General features: G+C 43.3%; 1 protein-coding gene across 1 annotated transcript in view; it reads right to left on the bottom strand.

Annotated features, from left to right (window-relative positions):
• The window catches only part of LOC124565480 (protein FAM183A-like), a 38,272-nt gene extending 25,853 nt beyond the window's left edge, over nt 1–12,419 (bottom strand). The window contains exon 1 of the mRNA XM_047131018.1: nt 12,299–12,419. Within this exon, the coding sequence (XP_046986974.1) occupies nt 12,299–12,419 (121 nt within the window). The remainder of the gene's footprint in view (nt 1–12,298) is intronic.
• Nucleotides 12,420–12,621: the final 202 nt, after the last annotated feature.

The raw sequence follows: 12,621 nt of genomic DNA, 5'->3' as shown, positions 1-12,621 counted from the left end.
ACAGGAACCTCTAAATGACCTCAGTATAATGAACATTGAATACGATTTGCTCAGAGACATTGTTCTAACTTGTATTATTTCTAAATTTTCCGAAATTAAATCGAGAAAAGTTTATTTGTAACGATCTTGTTTTATTTTATATCCTAAACCATAAGACCTAAACAAACCAAGGGCCCCCGTCACAATTTGCTACGGGCCCCGCATTTGCTTAATACGCAGTGGCCCATTGTGGTATCAGTTTCAATGGGTATCAGTTTCAATGGGTATCAGTTTCAATGTAGACTGTTCGTAGAGGTCCATTTGGCTGGAGTATAGTCATCTGCTGACTGCTGATTTCACTTCTGCATCTGTCGCAAAGCGTTGGCCTGCCGGGAATTTCTTCATAGGACCAAAAGATGGAAGTCCAACCGTGCAAGGTCCAGACTGTACCGTGGATATTGGAGCACCTCCCACACACATCTGGAGACTTTCTCAAGGACAGGACAGCAACTTGGGGGAGAGCATTTTCATACGAAGTTTGACACGGTCAGTATTAGTGTTTTGGCGTTTGTCAAGGGCAAGATGCAACTTAGCCGAAGTTTTAGTGCAGGCTGCACTATTCACAGTGGTCCCATGCTCAGGAAATTCCACAAATAACACACCATTCATATCCCAGGACACTGTCAAAAGCACTTTTCTAGTATTGGTCACTTTGGATTTTTTTCACAGTGGAGAATCAACATATTTTCACTCCATAGAGGCCTGCTCGGTTTTGGGCGTGTAGCGGTACGTCCACGAATCATCGTCAGTGACGATTTCTTTCAGAAAGTCGTGACCCTCTGCAGTGTAACGCTTTAAATGAGCCAAGCTTGTCATCATTCGTGGACACTTGTGGTTGTCCGTCACGTTTTTAGGTACCCAGCGAGCACTAACCTTACGAAATTTCAGTGTGTGATGAATAATATGGCATACTGCACAATAGGAAATGTTGAACTGTTACGATAACGTTTGCAGTTACACACGTCAGTCGTTCAAAATTGCTGCCTCAATGACTTCGACATTCTGTGGGGTTGCAGCTGCTACCGGTCTCCAGGAGCGTCACACGACCCTCTTGGAGGAATGCACACCATGTGGAGAGATTGCTACGATGCAGGAAGTCGTCCCCATACACGCTAGGCATGTCCGTGTGAGTTTCACCAGGTTCATGCCTTTTGCACCTCAAATTTCTAACTACATTTCGCTGCTCTTCACAAGTTGATGACAGCAACATGTGTGCCATATTTGTTTCGTAGTTCAGGCTTCTCTCGCTAGAGCTGCACATGAAAACAAAACACCCTCTGTAACGCAAAACTTCAAATTACATCGCCGTGAAATTTCAACGTTCCAGCTGCAGTACCAGGGGAGGAAAATATTGTGCGTTACTTTTCGGTCCTCCCTCTTATTTACAACTTATACAAAACAGATACATGTTTGAAAGTTTTGCTGACCTTCAAAGTAGTCACAGGCACTGTGTATAACCCACCGCCAACGCTTGCTGTGTTGATATGAGAGGTGATTCAAAATGTTCAAAGGTGTGTGAAATGTTATGGGACGTAACTGCTAAGGTCATCAGTCCCTAAGTTTACACGCTACTTAACCTAAATTATCCTAAGGACAAACACACACACCCATGCCCGAGGGAAGACTCGAACCTCCGCTGGGACCAGCCGCATAGTCCATGACTGCAGCGCCTCAGGCCGCTCGGCTAATCCCGCGCGGCGAGAGATGATTCAAAAATACTGTGAATGAATTTGTTTTAGTAACAAATGCTGACGCTACAACCATTTAATGCAATTTGTTCGATAGCCTGATCTGTTGAGACAGGCAGCGTTAAGTTGGAATATGTTGTGGCACGTCCATCAGCGTATGGAGAGGCTAGTGTAAGATTGTGTTTATCGCGTCTGTTGCGCATCATGGATTTCGAGCAATGCGTGGACATTAAGTTCTGTTTCAAGTTGCAAAAAGTGCCAAAGATATTCATAAAATGTTGACATTAACATACGGCGATAATATTCTAACTCTGAAGTCTATTTACAAGTTGTATGAGCGATTTAATAGCGAAAATAAGTCGGTAGAAGGCGAACAACGTTCAGGTCACCCATTAACCTCAAAAATAGAAGAAAACATGCCGAAGTGCCAAAAATAGTTCGTTCAAACAGGCGAATAGCTATTCGAAAGCTACCAAAGAACGTAACATCTCGTACGGGTTCGTGCAAAGCATTTTAAGCGATCATCTGCAAATGAGACGATTCAATGCAAAATTTGTTCGCAGATGAACAGAAGGAAAACCGCGTGTCAGTTAGCATGGAGTAGAAGAATCACCTTCATTCAGATCAGGCTTTCATGTTCGACTGTGTTACTGAAGATGAAACGTGGGTCTTCGGGTATGACCATGAGACGAAAACTCAGAGTACCCAATGAAAAACCAGCGAATTTCCTCGCCCCAATAAGACACAACAGTTAAAATCATATGTCACAGCCACGCTCTCTTTTTTTTTGCGATTTCGAGGGCATAGTGTGTCAGAGTTTATTCCATGGGGAACAACTGCAAACGACGAACTTTACAAGGGAAAAATGGGTCAATGGCTTCCTTTCTTCGTCGCAACAACGCGCCCTGCCACAACTCGCTTTTTATTCACGAGTTTTTTCCGAAAAAAGAGTTCCTGCCTTTCAACATCCGCCTTACTCGCCAGATTTAACACTACGCGACTTCTAGCTACTCCCAAAAATTAAAACTGTTTTTAATAGAAAACGTTTTGACACCATTCCCGAAATTGAGAGGGTCATGACAGAGCAGGGCCAACGGCCTTGCCGCTGTGGATACACCGGTTCCCCTCAGATCACCGAAGTTAAGCGCTGTCGGGCGTGGCCGGCACTTGGGTGACCACCCAAGTCGCTATGTGCTGTTGCCATTTCTCGGGGTGCACTCAGCCTCGTGATGCCAATTGAGGAGCTACTCGACCGAATAGTAACGGCTCCGGTCAAAGAAAACCATCATAACGACCGGGAGAGCGGTGTGCTGACCACACGCCCCTCCTATCCGCATCCTCTGCTGAGGATGACACGGCGGTCGGATGGTGCCGATGGGCCACTTGTGGCCTGACGACGGAGTCCAAATGACAAAGCAGCTTAACGTGCTTTCAAAAGAAGGCTTCTGTAAGTGCTTCCAGTTATGGATTCAACTTTGGGATAAGTGCGTTGCTAGCCAAGGACAATACTTTGACAGAGATTAAATCAAATTTCAAGTAAGCTCATTACTTTGTTTCTAATAAAATTATCCTCCATATTTTTTAATCACACCTCGTAGATCGACTGCAGCGGTCTGTTACCCGATGAAACTCTGTAACAGTTCTGAAGAGAGTGTTGTGAAGTGCATTGATCTTAGAAATGAAGTTGAAGTCACAAACTCTTACGTTCGGATAGTGTTGTAGTGCAGCCCTCCCCAGCACTATCAGTCGAACACATCAGTCGCAATTGCGCCATATGCATCGGAGAACTGCTCTGCAAAATGATGGAAATGACTTGCAGAAAATGCCGCCACTTTTTTCTCTAACCTGGTCGCAGGCTGTGTTCCAAAAATGAACATTTTAAAGTTCCAACCCTCGTAAGGGAATACCACACACTGGTTTCACATTCAGGGATCTCAATTGATGTTGTTTGTTTGTGAGGAGATTGTGCCTCATCTCGAATAAAAAGAACAAACATCTTCCAGCACGTATCGGTATTAGACAACGGCAGGATTAAAAAGAAGAAACGTACTCCAGCTCATGTCAAGTTTGTGGCCCATCGAGGATTCGAATTATCGTTCTACAATAATTCAGCGCCATGGAAGATTTCAACGGTTCCACGAGACTAATGAGGAAGAGAACAGATATATTGTGTGATCGTCCATGCACCATCGTGTAGCCATGTCAGGCACCTTAAGTGAGAAATGAACTATTTCGTAGCAGTAGAGTTATCCACACAGAGAGTGCAAATATGTCTGGGGCCCTGCGTACTGTCACTGCAGCGACCTTTGTTGTAGTCTGACATGGCAGCAGAAACGGACGCATCGACAGTGACGTGCGCAGTGGCATGACTGGACAAGGAGCCGACGACATCATCTTTTCAGACGAGTCCCAGTTCTGCATATAGGACCACGATGGACGTTTACGTATGTGGCGCTTCTGAGGAGATCAGTTCGTCTGCGTTATATGGAACCAGCACCTGGCGTGATTGTATGGGATACTATTAGGTACACAACATGATCATGGTCCGCTTAGCGGGTAAAGGCGATACATTCACGTCGCGTATAGGTCGACGGCTGTACCATTTCTTAGAGGTCCCCGTGACGTTATCTTTCAACAAAATAAGTAAAGACCGCGTGTTGCCGGTACTGTCATTAGTTACCTCCAACTACCACCAGGGTTGTACGCCACTCGTGGTCTTGAGGTAGCGTTCTCGCTTCCTGCGCACGGGGTCCCGGGTTCGATTCCCGGCGGGGTCAGGGATTTTCTCTGCCTTGAGATGACTGGGTGTTGTGTGTCTTTCATCCTCATTCACTCGCAAGTCGCCGTAGTGGCGTTAAAGAACTTGTGGAGCGGCGGCGGAACCGGCCCCAGAGGGTTTCACGGCCTCCAATGCCATACGCTTATTATTACCACCAGGGGTGGCAGCTCTGTGTAGTAAATTTCGCATCTTGTATCACCTACACATTTTATCAAACACTTCTGGCCACCCAAAATGCAACACCAGTAAGGAAGCACTCAAATCAGGAGAAATTTGCAGCTTGCTTTGGGGGAAACGAGAGATACACCTGATAAGCATTTCAGCGCCAGCAGCGCCACTTGCAGACGCTGTACGAGTATAAAGGGGGATGAGACAGCCGTGTGCTCGTATTAGAATTGTTCTTTCGTGCGGTTGTTTTGCGTAAGCAGCTTCAGTATTCCTCGTAGAAGACACCGAACGTTTTTCGAGTTCGACTGAGGAAGAATGGTTGCCTACAGAATTGCGGATAACCCTTCAGAGAAATCGATAATCGTATCGGGTTGAACGAAGCAACTGTGATGCGGATCTATAATCGTTGGATACAGGAAGAAACGACGGGACCGTCTGTACCCACCTCAGTGCACCAATACACGCGATGACAGGCGTATTGTGCGCATGGCCGTGATGGATTGCTTTGCCACGTCAGGAACGATATCACAACAAATTCGGTCTGTTGCGCAAAAGGCAGAGTCAGGGCGTACTATTCGACGTTATTTGCAGCAGAGCGGACTGTCCTCAAAGCGTCCAGTGCCACTTTTACCAGTGAGTCAACGCCACATGCGTCTGCCCCTCGTATGGAAAGAAATTGTTTCTACCGACGAATACCGATTCTGCGTGCACCACCACGATGATCAGATTAGAGTCTGGAGACACCTTGGTGACATACTGCTGAACTGTTGCCTTATGCATCGCCATACTAGTCCTGCACCCGGTATTACGGTTTGGGGTGGTGGGTGGTATTGGATTCTACTCCCTCAATCCTCCCCCCCCCCCCCTTCCACCCCTAACCACTGTACAATGCGTCTCTGAGGTGGTACATGTTTTGAGCACACATTCCCCTGTATGACGTCGTATTCGGACCTGACAATCGACCTACTGTTACGAGAAGCGTGATTCGTCGAACCAGGTGACACGTTTCCACTAATCCAAAGCCTAATATCGTTGATCCTGTGCCCACTGCAATGGTAACTACGATGTGGTTAGGTCTGTATGGGGACACATAGTGGTCATCTGCTGTGGAGTCTCACGTTCAACAACGTGTGACAACAGTGTGCTCTGAAACACTTCTGTCTGCACCAGCATTTGACGTCAAATCTGGCACAGCTCTATACTTCTTTACAGAGTAGGCAAGTCAAGGACATCTACATTCTGTTAAGAGGAACGGACGTCCAGTACTTCGTCGCGTGCTTGTGATCCTTAAACCATTTTATATAGATGCTCACCATAGCCGAACGAGAACAGCCGACCAGACTCGCCGTTTCCGAGATGTTTGTTCCCAGGTACCAAGAAATGATAAATTGTCTTTTATCAAAGTTATGTATGTCAGTGGACTTTCCTGTTTGAGGTCCGTCAAGGTAATTGTGACCGACTCCTTTCCAGAAAAAAACTGCAAAAAACTATATGACATCTGCTTGCAATGGGTAGTATTCCACTTTGGAATTGTAGGGAAGAAAGAAACAAAAATACGTCATTCAAAAGCCGAAGTCAGTACAATCTCGTACTCCAGAAAAGCTGACATTGTTCATTGTCGAAGGATAATAACATTCCTAGCTGATCTGGGGCTATGAATAAAGGTTAAGTCTCGGAAAGGAGCTGAACAACCTAGACTCCCAGAAGTGACCGGAAAAAGCTGTTGTGAGAGTTCGGAGCCTAACAGGACATGAATGTCTGTCATCCTTCTCCGCTGCCTATGTACGTCACAGCTAAACGTTTTGTGGACAGATAATATTACTTTCTGTGCTAGATATCTTTTCTTCTCTCTCACTTATTTTATTCTTGCTAACTTCATTGTTGTCAGTTTGAGACAAATGATGTATATAAACTCTGAACTAAATTAATTAACGAATGTGATTTAACTGGAACTTGTCTCTATATTTCTAATGTTCTGCAACCTACAAAAACAGAAGGAAATGTAGGCCGTACATTCAAGAAGCGACTACAGAACCACAGACTACCAATGAGCAAAAATTGTGTCTCTGACGGAAGATTCTGGTGTTAAATACGATTCTCATTTCTACAGAACAGCCTAAGACACGACTAAATGGTACATGTTGTACATAAGCTTTCGTGGAAGGGATGCTGGAAGCAGACGTATAACTCGAAAGGTTAAACCACTTAAGGACCATAGTTTAGGAATCCAGTGTTGTAGGTCCTCACATAGAGAAATATAGTCAAGAATTTTATAAGTTCTACTTGCGAACGGAAGTTCCCTAATTCAGCGGCTTTGTGTGGCATTGGAACCTTGCGTGAGGTTTTCTGTTGTTAACTCAGCAGCAGCTCAGTTTCTACCACAGATTTCTTCAACGCAGCTCAAGTATGTAGGGCCACAGAGTGTCAGAAGACAATGTATCAGTAAACGCCTGATGAACCGCTACCATGAGGTGTGCATCACGGAGACGGTTAACAATAATTCTGCTGATAAGGCTTTGGGAAAGCCAACCTGTGGACAGAAAGAAATACTCATCTTAAAAGCCACACTACTCACTGGAAGACTGAAAAGATTTTTCTGTTTGTTTTACCGTGTGTTTCAAATATTTTGTTACAAACTTCTAGTGTTTTCTACTTAGCGTCAAATATGGATGCATGTCTACAGGTATTCTGTTTTATCATACAACGTATAGCCTCAAGTTGGTGACGTTGACGTCGTGCGATCAAGATGTCTTACAACCACGTTTGGGATCGGCGTGTCTTTGAATACTGTATTCGAAAAAATTATATTGTAATATCTGCTACAAAGACAACATATAATTACAAATACTATGCGCCTATCATGACCACTCTTAGTAGTCGGGGATATGCAGAGGAAAAATACGTAAGCGGCTTTGCACATTGCCGCAGATATTTAAGGGAAAACGTGAATCATATATAGTATCTTGAACTCAATCAACATTTCGCAAGGTTCAGGTACAAGCCCTGTTGTGGGATATTGGATGTGCCTAATGGCTGCGATGGGTCTAGGTTCATTTCCACTTCACTCTCCATCTCAGTAACGACGAAATCCGCATGCATGCTAGATCCAGGCACGTCAGATGTCACTCAATGCATAGCCCAACGGCAGTACTGTGCAGTGATTTTGGGCCTGGGCCCAGCGTTTTCCATGCCATTTCCTTTTTAGTTTTTCTGATTTATGCATATGCGTTTGAACTCCGTAATTCTTGTTGTAATTTGGCCGATATATCGCAATATTTTAAGAAATCGGAAAATTTTCTGAATGTATGTGTAGAATGAGTCGTAAAACATACACTTCTTTCCAAACAACAGTACGCTCATACGATAACAATTCTGTAATATTTTCCCGTTTATAGAGACGTATCGTACCCGTAAAAACAAAAGTGTTGGGAGACAATCATTGAATCTACAGTTAACATCGGAGTGATACTAGAATAAACTGTCACGTACCAATTTAAAACAAGCTGGCTGCGCTTGTATCTGTTTCTTGTCGAGTCCTTGTCCTTAATTTGGGTTGAACTGCTTCCTCACGACCAAAGACGACTTTAAAAATATTTTTATGTTGAAGAAAAGCATGAGAAACAATCAAACTGGATCAGAATTAACGTTATTCTATACAGTGAAGTGACCAAAGTCATGAGATAGCGATATACGCAATGCAGATGGCGGTAGTGTCGAGTACATATGCTATAGAAGGACAGTGCATTGACGGGGCGATGATTTGTGCTCAGGTGACTACCATGTAAAGCTTTCCGACGTCATTATAGCCGCACGACGGGAATTAACAGACTTTGAACGCGGAATGTTAGTTGGAGCTACACGCATGGGACATTTCATTTCGGAAATCGTTAGGGAAATCAGTATTCTGAGATCCACAGTGTCAAGAGTGTGCCGAGGATACCAAATTTCTGGCATTACCTCTCACCACGGATAACGCAGTGGCCAACAGCCTCCACTTAACGGCCCAAAACTGCGGCGTTCGCGTAGAGTTTTCAGTGCTAACAGACAAGTAATCCTGCGTGAAATAACCGCAGAAATCTTTGTGGGCCGTGTGACGAACGTATCCGTTAGGACAGCGCGACGAAATTTGTCATTAATCGATTGTGACAGTAGACGCGGTTGGTAACAGCATGACGTCGCCTGCGCGCCTCTCCTGGGCTCGTGACAATTCCGATTGGAACCTAGACGATTGAAGAACTGCCGCCTGTTCAAACGAGCCCAGATTTCAGTTCGTAAGAGCTGAGGTAGGGTTCGAGTGTGCCGCAGACCCCACTAAGCAGTGGGCCCGTTTTCAACAAGGCACTGTGCAAGCTGATGGCGGCTCCGCAATGGTTTGAACCGATCATTGACTGGAAATGGTTATCTTCGGCTAATTCGTGACCATTTGCAGCCATTCAGTGATGGAATCTTTGTGCATGACAATGTGCCATGTCACTGGCCACAGTTTTTCGCACTTGGCTTGAAGAGCATCCTGGAAAATTCGAGCGAATGATTTCGGCACATCGTCTGACATGAATCCCATCGAACAATAAAGGGACGCAATCGAGAGGTCAGTTCGTGCACAGAATCCTGCACTAGCAACACTTTCGAATTTGTGGACGGCTATGGAGGCAGCATTTCTCAATATTTCTGCGGGGACTGCCGACGACTTGTTGAGTCCATGCCACGACGGGTTGCTGCACTATGATGGGAAAAAGGAGGTCCAACCCGATATTAGGATGTATCCCATGACTTCTGATTAAGGCCCAAGCGGCCCACTCGGAGCGGCAAGCTTAGTACTTGAGGCGCCCGGGTGCAAAATTTGTGTACAGGATAAAAAAAAAAAAAAAAAAATTGACTAGCGAAGACTGACACGGATGAAAGCAAAAACGATCCGTTTGTGAGGCAATAGCGAAATGTAATTACGAGCCGCAACGGACATCAGTTTGAAATACTGTTCTAGTCAGTATGAATGTAATCGAAATGTAGACATTCCACTAAGTCCCCACTAATTTGGGCTCAAATTTCTTTCGAGGTCTACCTTAACAAGAAATACAATACTACTCCAGTAAATTACACGTTACACATTACTGTACACGCGTACCTGTTGTCGACAGAGGTGTTCCAAGCATCTACCCCTCCCTGTCACCTCCCCCCCCCCCCCCCCGCCCCTCACTGATCGTAAATCTTGATAGGATTTTACAATTCGCTGTTCCAGTTCTTCAAAGTGACAGAAGTAGTTCCGTAAACTTCACTTTTGAGATGAGTCTGCAATGAAAAATCCAAAAGGCCGAGGTTAGGTGACCTTGGTGACCAAGGTACACAATATGCCTTCCCTATTTATCATGAACTGTACTGACGTGTTAGATGTCCTGTCATATTAGCAGCAAAATGTACCTGTGCCCCATCATGCATCTATCCTATCGCTTTTTTCACATTGCGCTAGGTAAGGTAGGCCATGGGTAAAATTTAAGCCTAATTAGATGGGGACGTAATTGAAAAGTTTACATTTCGAAAACATTTGTATCAACTAGGACAATATTTCATGTTGAAGTCAGTGGCGGCCTGTAACTACACATTCGCAATCATGTCGCAAACGCCTTGTTTCCGAATACATGTTTACTAGAACGCTTTAGCTTCTGTTATCGTATGCTTTCACAGCGTCAGTTTTGCTATTAATTGTGATCCACCCTGTATTTTTTGTCTGCAAAGTCTTTAAAGATATCAGAAATTACCTTAAATGGAAGTGAATTGTGTCTACTCGTAGCTTTTAATATTGAAATAAGATGGAGAAATTTATTACTGATACGGTGTACCACCTTATTTTAAAAGGAAAAATAATGCACTTACACGATCACTAGATTTAGGTACTTGTAAAGGCCTTATCAAATGCTTCAGGTAAAGCTGCAACTCCGGTTAACAGTAAAGGAAAGGAAAAAAAGTCACAGACATGAATTACCGTAGAATTCGACAGTTTCAAAATTTAATTAAACCATTCCATCATGTGTCAATAGAACCAGTCCTTTGCGTCTCACGTATCTGAAATGAGGACGATTAACAAGAACGAATTTAAAAACGCAGCGGATAATTACATATCTTATTTTAGACTTGAGATACGTAGTTCAAATATGGAATACGATACAGCTGAAATTAAAAAAAAAAAAGCCTTGGATTTTCTTATTTTGTCAATTAGCGGCCCGAGAAGTGGAAGTGTGCAAGGTCCAAATGTTGTCAATTAACGGGTTTATAAATCAGTTTTGCTTAAATTGCAGCTCTACAATAAAATGGATCCTTTACGAATCTGACGAAAAATTCGCGTACCGTAAGCGTCATGTAGAAAGTAGCAACGATTTTAAAGAGATAAAGAGTACTCAAAAGATTGAAAATTCTTTTTAATGTACTCATTTACAGTTTTCAAAAATGAATAAATTAAAACAAAAGGAAGTGAGTGCGTTAAGATGACACCAGTACGAATACAGGCTAGCTAATTTATTTTTCGTAAAACGAATATCGCTTTTTTCCCGAAACATCATTGTCCACTTTAAACGAATTGTTTAGTTTGAACTATACAGGGTTTCCCACGAGGAATGGTCAATATTAAAGGATATGACAGGACCGACCATTAGAACCAAAAAAAGTCTATTAAACATGGGCTCTGAAGCGCTTACCCCAAAAACTATGAGTCCTCGTTCATCTTCGCTACTGTGAATCACATCTCTTCTACACAACAAGTGTTCATGGCTCTTAAAGTATGCATTTTAGAACCCATGTTTATTAGACGTTTTTGGCTTCGAATGATCGTTTCTGTCTTATCTCTGAATATTGACCGTGTACAATGACGGTTACTTTATAAGTTTCTTTGGGGTATACCTGTGAAAATTTAATCGCTTCACTGTTACACCGAGATATCTTAATGTTTCAAGTTAATGGGGAAATGCGACATCAGTCAAAACAGACATTATTTCACACCGTTAACTTGACCCCCCCTTATCACTGCGACTGTAACAAAATCAAACGGAACACTTCTGTTGGAAACCAAGTGCCATACCAATTGTGAACTTACTAGTAAAGCAAGTTCTGTAAATCTATAATAGAAATTTCGATCGTCCTTCATATCTTTCATATACAAATGGGACCTATGTCACTGTGAAGAAGAACAGAAACATACACTGGACAATTGTATTTATCTATCATCCGGAATCGGAAATATGACGTAGACTATGCCACATGGCTTGTGAAATAAATATTTTTATTACAGTCAACACTCCACCATTAAAATCGAGGGATTTGCAAAGGCTGTGCATGGACTGGAGAGGTAATGAATTAAGTTCTCACGGTGAAATCACGCATATATTCACGTAGAGTGGTTTTTAAAGATATGGAAAGCAAATATCAGAAAAAAGAATCGAATTGCTGACCATTAGAAATCGAGCCCAGCTGTTTGTGGACTTGACGCTTTATTTTTTTCGTGGAGGATAGATTGCCTGCCGATAATAGCTAGATGTTTCGTGATTTGTGAATTTGAGTTGATGAACTATAAATAAAGTTTCTGTATATAAAGAGAGCAATTAAAAGCTTTCCATAATTCTCGCTTGCTGCTACTTACTCTTCAGATTCGGCGTGAACACAGTTCGGATGCGGAAATACTGCTTGTCCTTTTTGAATCTCTCGCCCATGAGTTCCTGGTTAAGCATTGGTCTCCCAATAACCTTGGTAGCTCCAGCCATTTTGGTTGCTGTAGTTTGACTTTGCTAAGAAAAAAATTTGATTTACTGCCGTATCGAGCAGGTGACAAATTTCGTGTTGCGAACAATACGATGACGAAATTACTGTTAGCGTAGAGTCTCTGTATACAGGCTCTCTAGCGTAGAACAGTGATCTCTGGCCTCGAACACCTATCTTTTAAACAAGTGAAAAGAATCAAAGAGA

Source organism: Schistocerca americana, chromosome 1 (assembly GCF_021461395.2).
Source record: "Schistocerca americana isolate TAMUIC-IGC-003095 chromosome 1, iqSchAmer2.1, whole genome shotgun sequence".
Classification (NCBI taxonomy): Eukaryota; Metazoa; Arthropoda; class Insecta; order Orthoptera; family Acrididae; genus Schistocerca; species Schistocerca americana.
This window is presented reverse-complemented; position numbering and strand designations above follow the sequence as displayed.